We start from the raw sequence: 10190 nt of genomic DNA on the forward strand, positions 1-10190 counted from the left end.
GCGACGCAGGTCGAGATGGCAGATCACCAGATCACCATGAAGAAAGGGACACGTCCCCAACTTCGCCCGCCGGTGGCCAGTGCTGAGTACTTACTGGCGTGCGTGATTGTGGCTGGGACTTGATTGGTTGGGGTTCCCCAGGAAATAGCCTCTGCTAATCCTCATGTCTGCACAAACCACATAGTGAGCAGCTTGACGAATGCCAATTGACCACATTCACCAGACTTTACGCCTTGGCTTGCCAAATCACCTTCAGGTCGCCCAAGAACCGCACAACCCCAAAAACCCCGGCATCAGAGGGTGCCATCGTGGGCTGCCCTCGAATCCCTCCCTAAATTCACACTCAGGGGTCGCCTACTGACGCATCTTCGGGGATTTGGAAAGGGCGATGAGTACCCATGACAGCGCCGGCGTCCTTGTATCCGTGTACTGGTTGACTGACCTGACCTGTGACGGAATCAAGTTTACCGTGAGTATGCGCCCGGTCGATGTCCAAGTTGTGTCCCCATCCCCGGCACTCAGTGGGGAGGCTGGAGGAGTCGCCGACCGTCCGTGGTTCATCCCAAGGCCCGGATCATGGATGCCATCCCAATCCCCACACTCGTTCGACAAGAGCGGCCCATTCCATCCGATGGTTAATCGCGCAGCACGTTCCCTCTCGACAGGCAACATCCTGACGCTGCGTGCCGTTCCAGCCCATGTTCCGACGCCGCGGAAGAACGGGCTGGGCCTCTGCCTTTCAGCTTTGCCATTTTTCTTCTCACTTCGTTTTGCGATTCCACTCGCAGTCTGCAAAAGTCACCGACGATTACTCCGACCCTTCTCATCAAACCGCAGCGTTTCCTGGCTCTGTTGATCCGATCTAGATTCGTTCTCTGATACATGAGTCGCAACCCAGTCTTGATGGCCGGCAAAAGGGGGGGGGAGGGGGTAATGAAAGTCTTGGACAACAACCTGCAGGACACCAAAAAGGAAAATTTCCGAGGAGACAAAAAGAAAAGTCACGACACGGGAAAAAACCACTCATGTTGGTTCTCCACACATAAAACCCCTCGTTACAGGGCATCGTACCACATAGCCGCTGTCTGGCATTGGCTTCTTCGTTGATCCGCGGGCCCAGTCGTAGGACTCGGTGCAATATGCCGCGTGGTGGAGGGCAAGGCAATGAGGTTACAGCGGGCGCCCGCAGCCACGAGCTTATCGGGAGAGGACAAGTCAGCCGGCAGTCGACGACAAGCAACTCGGAACGGCCTAAGATGGGTTGAAAAATCACAAAACTTGTCGTCAACGGTTCACGACTTTGGCGTTCGTTGTTCCTGCATTAGTTAGCGGAACCTACCCGAGAGTGACCGATTGGCTGTCTGGACCTCCGTCGTCTGCAGCAATGCACACTATTTTCTTGCCGTGGCGAATCCTCATTCGATCCGTCCGTCGCAGGCGGCCAGGCGGGTTAGAGCCTTGGATATGCCGGCACTCAGCCAATGATCTCGGTATCGACCGAGGTCTTCCATCTCATGTGTTTCCAACTCCCATAATGTCGTAGATTCTAGGCCCGGTGGACTTGCACGGCCTGCGGTGCCCAAACCAACACGGGAAGGAACATGTCACGCTCGGGTTTCTCATACACAAAGATGGACCCCGCCACGTGGAAACACCCAAAGATTTTCCCTCCCTCCTCCAGCCCGATTGGCGTCGAGAACCAGTTTTTTCTCTTGCTGTTTCACACGTGCCCGCCTGGGAACTCGCACTCCACGAATCTCAATGTGCCTGAAAGTCCCTCTTGAAAAGCGGACTGGCAAACTCACATCCACCCACGTTCGCTCAACCCTGGCCCGCCACTCCAGCTCCACAGCCTTGCAGAAAACAAGACCTGGGGAGACTGCATACGGCGGTCGTCTCGGCTATGTCCCGTTGACCGCATGTGACTCACGCCTTGCTCTGAGAACTCGCTCTTGGACAACAATGCAGGCGGGCCAAAAAAACCAGAAAGAAAAAATTCCTCACTGAGCATTATCCTCCAACCTTGAGTGATCGCCACAGCGGAGTTGCGATGGAGTCGTGGGTTTAGAAGCCAGTCAGGGAGGATGACTCGGGGCTCGTGACTGAGATCACGTGAGCCACGCGGGACTCTTGCAGTCAACATGTCAATGATTCCTAAGGTAACACCGCGCAATGCTTCACAAGTACAGGTTACAAAGATGCAACTCCGTCCTTAGCATTGATGGTCCTCATTTGCAAGGGGCCAAAGACTCTAGCAGTCACGGCCACGGCCACTGTGTCGACTCGACGTGAGCGGAGAAAGGGAATGGCCGCATATGCAAAGACTTCCATCCCACTCTATGCTATGACGCCATTCACCTCACATCTACTCGGATGCCTTGGCCTTCTTCCCCCGACGGGCTCTTGTTTTCCAGACACCCTGCTCCGGCTGTCCTCCCTCAGCATCATCGACAAACTCGTCCTCGTCCTCACCAAGCACCGCAGTCCTATCCCTATCCTTTCTCTTCCCCATAATCTTGGCCGGCGCTGCCGACGTAGAATAGTCTTCCTGCTCCACGGTCTGCGCGCCGTTAGCGTTTGCCCTCAGCCTACTCACAGCGTCCGCCATCCGCTTGCTCGTCGTCCCCTTCTGCCTCGGCGCAAAGGCATCCCTCGCGCCAACGCCCACAGTACCCTCGAAATACCGCGTGATATTGGCCTGCGTGCCTTCAATGTCGCGTTTATTCATGTCCCGGATGACGGGTACGAGCACCTCGTCGGTGCGCTCCTTGTTCCACCCGATCGTCGCCATCAAAAATTGCCGCAGGCCTTCGAGGTCCGGCACGCCCCACTGGAAATGTTCGGGGCTGCTGTCGACCTCTGGGCGGAGGTACGCGTCCGTGACGGCCGGGTTCGGGAACCCCGTGGGGAGAAAGAGCTTCGTGGCCTGCGATTTGCGGAACTTACGGCGGAATGGTGACCCCGCGTCCGCCTCTTTGGGACGGTTGTTCATCTGCACGTCCTGCCACCATTCCTTAAACCTCTCAAGGCCGTCCTTGCCGGGGAACTCGGAGAGTATCTCCACGGCCGTAACGGGACCGACACCGGGCAGGCCCTCTGTGTAATCAGACCCCAGGAGTTGAGCGATGGCGATGAGCTGCTCACGTGACAGGGAGAGCTCCTTTTCGAGGTCCGAGCCGAGGTAGCACTCGACAAACTTGTTGCTGTTGAACATGTTCTTGTAGATGCGCGTGCCACCAAAGAGGAAGCAATCAGAGTCGTCAGTGACGATGCCATCCACTAGAGACATCCGCACTAGCTCTGCACACTGCGCTTCGGCCTCCATCGGCGCGGTGATGTAAGGGATACCAAAGAGACGGAGCAGGGCCTGGCACTCGGTGACCATGACCTGCGTGACCTCATCGGCGTCCCGGCGATCCTTTTTCTGTTGCGTACGAAGCGCCTTGAGTTCTCTCTCGTAAGCCTCTTTGTTCTCGCGCTCTGACTTGTTGTTCAGCTCGCTGGCAAAGCGGGCGTGCTCCTCCGCTTCCTGTGCGAGGTTGGCAAATAGCTCTTCATCCTCCGGGTCGCTAAACTCGTTGTCGCTCTCGGCGAACACGGCAGCCTCTGCGTCCTGCACAGGATCGCCCGCCGTATTGCTATCGTCCAATTGGGGCCCGTCCATGAGTTCCTCAAAGGTGAGCTCGTGTTCTTCTGTCGGGTTCTGCCGTTCTGCATCGACAGTAATATCCTCCATGGCTGGTTCCAAAGAACCAGGCTTCTGGAGCGCCGCAGTACCTATGACATCTTGGGTTTCTGGTTCTGGAGGGTCGAGCACTTCTGTGACGGTGACTTCCATATCTTCGTCGGGATCATCCGGTCGGACGTCTTCGAAATCGGGTTCAGAAGACGGTGTGGGCCTCCGTGACGCAGCGTCTGCCTTCTCAAAGGGTGTAGTTGTTGATTCTGATTCCTTCTTCTTCGGCGACTCGAGCTGAGCGGTCGAGACAGTAGCAGTCGATGTCATTTTGTTGGCGAAACTAATACCCTCCTGAGAGGCAGCCAATTTCGGCGTTGGCGGCACGTCAAGTATCTCTACATCGCTATCCTCGTCATCGGACGACTGGATTTCGATGAGTTGGTTTTGCTTCTGGCGCTTAAGCCGACGTTCCTCTTCCAGGGCCGCCTCCCTGTCTTCTGTGTTGATCTCGCTCTCCACCTGTCGTTGTTGCTTTATCGATTCCCGAATATCCATGTTGTCCACCATCCATGGAGGCAGTGGCTTGGGTCGGTCTTCGGACGGCTCTCTCTCGAACCCGCCTTCATTGTTATCGTCGCCGGCTGGCTCTTCATCAACACCGTCTGCTACAAAGCCGCCGCCAAACTCGCCATCATCGCTATTCTGCGCCGGCTTCTGCGCTATTTGCGCAGGCCCTTTCGTTGGCCGCATATCTTCAGGCTTCTTTGATTGTGCCTTTGTTGAGAAAATCGAAGGACCCCAGGCGAGTTTTGGGAACGGCAATGGACCGTCGAAAGGGTTCTTGACGTTGGGCACTGATGGCTTCGGCTGGGCTCTTTTCGTCTGCCGGGACGCCTTCAGAGCAGTCTGCAGATCCATTTCATCGTCGCTGCTGCTTGCACTGTTTTGCCGTCTCCTTGGGACGGCAGCCGTAGACCTATTATTGACAATGTGAGCCACCATGCGGCCACTCCTTGCGGTGATTGGCTTAAGCTCCTCGACGGCCTTTTGTTTCCAAGTCGGGGTATCCATTCCCACGTCTTCAAACTGTTCCTCTTCATCCGAGTTCTCTGCATCCTTCCCGTGCTGATTCCGTAAGGACATCGTTATTGCACGGTTGATATCATCCTCCTCTTCAGGGTGCATCCCCCCGTCACCTTGGACATCGGACCGACCTGGATCTTGTGTTTCAGGGCCATCGCCGCCAACAAACAGACTTTGTTCTTCCTCTTCGAACAAGTCGTCGTTGTCGTTGAATTCGGCCTCTCCTCGATTGCCATGAAGGTGTTGGCTTTGAAGAGCCGTCTCTCGGGGTGTCATTCTGGCCGCACTCGACGACAATTTGGGAAGTCGGTTCAGGCCCTCGACTGGGACGTCTTCGAAATCGTCTTCATCAGACCCCTCAGCATTCTCCTTTTTCTGAAACTGGAAATCCAGGGCATCGACGTCGATGGGTTTATGGGCCTCGCCCAGATCCTTTTCCTTGCTCACGACACCCAGCGCCCACCCGCCCTCCGCTCCGTCGTTCTTCACCAGGATGTACTCCCTGTCTTTCTCTCCAGCAATCCTTCCACCGCCTGTCAAGGTAAGATCCAGGCCAGTCATGCCGGCTTCCTTCATGAGGCGCTGGGTCAGGTTGTTTCTCTCGCGAACCCTTTCGATCTGGAACCTCGAGAATGCCATGCGATCCGGGAACATTTCATCCAATTGCTCCTTGCTCAATCCCAATCTGAGGCGGCTTCGCAATCTGGCTGCGTTTAGGATGTTGTATCTGTCTGCCGCAGGCAAACTTTGGAAGAACTCGCCGTCAAAATCGATCTTGCTAAAATCGTAGAGGTTGATATCCTCTCCATCGTGGAACTGTCGGGCATACTCCTCCAGCTCTTCGATGCTCATGATTCTGGGATCGTCCGCCTTGGCCATTGACGCGATGTCGCCGTCAAGTTCGGGCAGGTGGTACGCGTCCTGCTTGAAGAATTTCCGCGTCTGCTGTCTCTCCTGCTGGGACATGCCGACTTCGTCAACGTAGACAATCGTGTCCGCATCGGGTATTTCCTCCTGGGGCTCTTCTCGTTCTCTCCGAATACCCCTTTCCGCATCGCGCTTCCTCCTCTCGTCTTCCTCCTCTGCAAGCCGCTGCATCTGCACAGCGAGCAGTTTCCCAGCTGTGCGGGCTGCATCTTCCCTGCGGCCCTCGCGGCGCTGCTTGCGGCTCTGAATCGTCTGGCGCTTGAGAGTCGGAGCGCCACCATCGAAAACGAAGACGGGCTTGATGCCGAACCACAGGAGCTTGCAGATGCGGCGGAAGAAACCGACGACGTGAGAGTTGCGCAGCGCGTTGCCCTCTTTGTCACGCACGGCTTTGAGAAACTGGTATATCCAGATGGAGGCGTCAACAGCGAGGCGCTTTCGGTTAAGAGTCGCGAGGTTCGTTGGGCGCGCGCAGGGCTGCACAACCGTCCAAAGGCCGTTCACACCCATGGCTGCGACGTACGAGCAGTGTTGGGTGCGGCAGCGTTGGGTTGTGATTCATGGAGGTTGGGCTCGGTGAGGACGGTAGTTCCTGTGAGAAGCGCTCTTCTCATCTACCAAATAGCTATCGCATTTTGCGTGATAGGTGTAACGTCCTGGTCTACTCGAAGAAATGCGAATCTCGAGGACGTCGTCTTGAGAGTCCTAGGGAGTGATAATCTTTGTGAGGAACGAAGGCCGCCTTACAAGAAGCTCGCTCTGGTCAATGACGCGCCTGCCTCCACTTGAGGAGATGTTATCGCAGCTTATCGATTGGGTATGTGCGAGAGCGGAGGGGCACGAGTCTCTGCGCCGACAATCAATGTATTAGCGTGCAAAGCGTCCCGAGGTGTGCCGGCGTCTTCTTGCGAACAACTCAAAGATACCAAAAGAGCAATGCGCATCATTGCGACCAAGGAGCTGCCATGGAAAAAGAAGAGGGAAGAGGTTTCTTGACCTCTCTTCTCAACAAAAACCTGCGCATCCTCGTCACTGATGGCCGCATGTTCTTGGGCCAGTTCAAGTGCACAGATCCGGTCAGTAACCCTGCCGTCGAATGCGAGAATGCTCTGCTGACGATCGAACCCGTGACAGGACCGAAATGTCGTTCTAGCACACGCCTACGAGTATCGTCAGCCGTCCGCGCAACAGCGAGCTGAAGTATCCTGGCAAACCACCGATGGACCAGGCACCGTTACGATGGACATGACATCCCGGTATCTGGGCTTGGTGGTCGTTCCGGGACAGTACATCGTCAAGATCGAGGTGGAGGAGTTTGCGAGCCAAATCAGGGGTCAGAACCCATACGCAGATGTTGTCATTTAAAGACTCAGCGTCCGGGTTTTATAGCTCTTGGTCCTCGTGCCTGGAAACCCAGGGCACTCTGAATGAGAGAATTGGAGCTTGAGGGAATCATCATACAAGACAACACAATTAACAATGTAATACATTGACATTAAAGCTATGAAAAGCACTGTTTTTGCCCCATCAACGCTCCCACCCTATTCAATCATTGTGAGTCGACCGCGACCGGAGTACCGAGCCCCCAATCCCCAATTCCCAAACACCGATCCCAACGCTATCTTACTGTTAAAGTTCACTTATTACTGCCATTACGACCTTTACGCTCAACGTCATCTGAGACCAACGGGGAATGTGGGGACATAAACTTGAAGTCAATGCATCATGCTCTTATGCCACGATGCTCTCGTGTTGACGTCCTCTGGTTTCGCCATTCAAGCCGTCATCGGTCCCAGTGACGGAATGGTGGATATCATCGTCCTCTTCCTCCTCATCTGTGTACTCCGCCTCCTTATTGTGTGCAGGCGTCCATGACGAGTCGTCATTCAAAGGAGCATCCTGCCCGGACAAATCGTGGCCTCCCTCGGCACGCGCTCTGATGTTGTTCCTACGGCGTGTCGACAGAGTGCGCGCGCGAGTGGACAGTTTGGAGGAAACGGCAGCTTGAGATGTAACCCAGCTGGTTAGGGCATCCTCACAATCCTGAATGATGGCCTTGCTAGCCTCATAACCGTCGTAAGCCGCACGAGTCTCGCCCGGGGTGACAGGTGTGTCATCAATGAGCTCGAGCAGATGCTTTCCGTACCCGGCGATGATAGCAACCTTCTCACAGTGTTCTCTTAAAGCGTCGAACTGATAGGTGTAGGCGGCCTTGATCTTTTCGCGCGTAATGTTGGATAGTTGGGCCTCGGCGACCAGCGACTCGGCTTCGGCGCGAACAAGTTCCTGCTCGAGGACGACAATCTTGGGGGAGTTGGGCTCCTTGTACTTGAGCTGGGCAATCTGGTCGGTGATCTTTTGTTTACCTGTAAAAAAAAAATTCGGAATGAGTAAAGGGCAGATTGCAAGTACTGGGATTCACTTACGGTCTCGGCTCGGTTGAACCGAAGCCTCAATGTTGCGGATGCTCTTGATTGTCACACGGTATTGGTCGTATCGGTCGACATATTGGTCTTCAAGCTCACCAATCTCGTAAAGAAGAACGCCGAGCTTGTCGGTGACATCGGACACGTCTTCATCACAAGCCTCGCCCCATATTGAGAGTTGTTGCTGTAATCGAAGGTCAGAAGGCGTGTGCGAAAAAGGGTAGCGATCTTGAACAACATACAGCAACTTCCATACGCTCTCTAGCCACTTGTTCAAGGCTGCGCATAACATTCTTCTCCATCTTCACCAACTGTGACAGCTTCTTGGCGAGGTCTGGCCCGAAAGCACCGGCAGACTTGTGGCGGAGGGCATGGCCTAAGCAGACTTGTCAGTCGAAACAACTCTTGACCAGGCCGCGCGTCGTAGAACTGAAGGGGACAGAGGACAACGCCAAAGACACAGGTAGAAGGACATACCAAAGCCACCACGAAACAGGCGACCGGACTTTGTGGTAGAGGGAGGCGGGGGAGGATTCTACGGAAAGACAGGCAGGCAGAGTCAGCATCGCGGTCGTAGGGAAAACCGACTGTATGTCGTGGTGCGTTACCTGGAGTTGAGAGGCGGTGGGCGCCCTTGTCTGGCGCATGGAGTATGTACGATGCATGATGGTTGACGTTGACGTTGACGTTGACGTTGTTGGTGACAGTAAAGAGACGGCACTCGTGGGGAACGGTTGATCAGGTGTCGGAGAGTCAGGCTTGGAAACAGCGTTGCGCTTGGAAGCAGGGTGTCGTGGGGTGTGACAAGGGATACTGACAGGAAGGGATCAAATGGCGGAGTGGATGAAGGAAATGGGGGATGCGAAGCCGGGTGTTTATATGTAGGCGCCGCAAAGGGAAGTTGGTAGCCTGCGTCTGCGATGTTGCGGAGGGAGGTGACGGGACTTTGATTTGTGCTGAGGTGGGCTGAAAAAGGACGGACGACGTAGCACAAGGGTGCGCGCACAGCGGGAGGTTGGCTGTGTGTTCCCCCCTCGGCTGGTCTAGTGGCCTCCCTCCTTAGTGCCTCATTCGCGCGGACGACGTCATCGGTCTTGTTAGCTCGTCTCTGGCGTTGTTCGCAGCGTCACCGAGCTAGCTTGGTGCCTGTAGAAATACCTAGAGAGAGAGCAAAAAATAAAACAACAGCAAAGTACGTGGTTAGGTACGTGGAAAGCGACGCCCCACACCAAGGTAGTCCATTGCATTACTTTTCCATTGCCATAGTCGAAGGCTACGATCACAAAAGCTTCGGTCATTGTCACTCACTTCCGCCCTCTTTCAGCTCTAGCCGGGGCTACTAGACTCGATACGGCCCGACTCCGCCTTGGGGGAATTGAATCCCTGGCTGGCCGGCAGGAAGATCAAGAGCATCGGCCACCACGACAACAAGACCACGCGAAGACAGCTCCCGCGCCTACCCGATGATTTCGCACAGCCATGATGATCGTCATCCGGGATGGCGCCGTCTCTTAGAACCCTTTTCCCAATGTGGATTCTTGAAACAGACGGCTGGGGAATCGAACAACTCTTTTGGGACCGACTTGGGACGAGGTACATCTGAGCAAGCTTTCGATGCAGGCTGCAAGAAAGCCCCTTCAGCCCATGTCTTATCAGTCCCTACCGTGATTACCCTTTCCCGGGTTATCTGCAGGTTCCGGCGGAGACACTCAACTGGCCAAGTGGGCTGGTCCATCTCAGCTTTTTACTGCCTTTTCACTGCCACCTGCGTTGATGACCACCAGGATTCGGATTCAGAGACGAGGGCAATTCCCATCCTGCCTTGCAATGCCGCGTGCCATAGTCAACAACAGGAAATGTTCCGAGCGACAGCAGACACTGCGATATGGCTGGTCGTCAGGACCCATCGTTCGCTCGAGGGACCTCTCGGCATCTTCGGGACATGGGGCAAGTCAGATTAGTCGTTGCTCCCAAGGCTCGAGGGACTAACGTTGCTTTGCCGTCTGTTGGGTCCGCCACCGTCTTGCCCAGACGATTCGAGACTAAATTGACTGTGCTAGGTCAAGGAAACGAGC

At 55.2% G+C, this 10190-nt stretch overlaps 3 protein-coding genes across 3 annotated transcripts; 1 reads left to right on the forward strand and 2 right to left on the reverse strand.

Moving 5' to 3' along the window:
- Positions 1–2143: 2143 nt before the first annotated feature.
- On the reverse strand, positions 2144–6459 carry CDEST_12176 (Putative ubiquitin interacting, XPG/Rad2 endonuclease, XPG-I domain, PIN-like domain superfamily). Its single transcript, XM_062928332.1, has one exon. It carries the CDS (start codon positions 6197–6199, stop codon positions 2366–2368), a length of 3834 nt encoding a protein of 1277 aa, XP_062784383.1. The 5' UTR covers positions 6200–6459; the 3' UTR covers positions 2144–2365.
- A 120-nt stretch (positions 6460–6579) lies between these two features.
- On the forward strand, positions 6580–7215 carry CDEST_12177 (Putative Sm domain, eukaryotic/archaea-type, LSM domain superfamily protein). The gene is made up of 2 exons (XM_062928333.1): positions 6580–6765; positions 6824–7215. The coding sequence occupies exons 1-2, from the start codon at positions 6655–6657 to the stop codon at positions 7052–7054; spliced, it is 342 nt and encodes a 113-aa protein (XP_062784384.1). The 5' UTR covers positions 6580–6654; the 3' UTR covers positions 7055–7215.
- Positions 7216–7260: 45 nt separating this feature from the next.
- On the reverse strand, positions 7261–9059 carry CDEST_12178 (Putative AH/BAR domain superfamily, eisosome component PIL1/LSP1). The gene is made up of 5 exons (XM_062928334.1): positions 8724–9059; positions 8593–8650; positions 8358–8491; positions 8116–8299; positions 7261–8055 (listed from the first exon to the last, which is right to left on the reverse strand). The coding sequence occupies exons 1-5, from the start codon at positions 8778–8780 to the stop codon at positions 7421–7423; spliced, it is 1068 nt and encodes a 355-aa protein (XP_062784385.1). The 5' UTR covers positions 8781–9059; the 3' UTR covers positions 7261–7420.
- Between the last annotated feature and the right edge of the window lie 1131 nt (positions 9060–10190).

Source organism: Colletotrichum destructivum, chromosome 8 (genome assembly GCF_034447905.1).
Source record: "Colletotrichum destructivum chromosome 8, complete sequence".
NCBI lineage: Eukaryota > Fungi > Ascomycota > Sordariomycetes > Glomerellales > Glomerellaceae > Colletotrichum > Colletotrichum destructivum.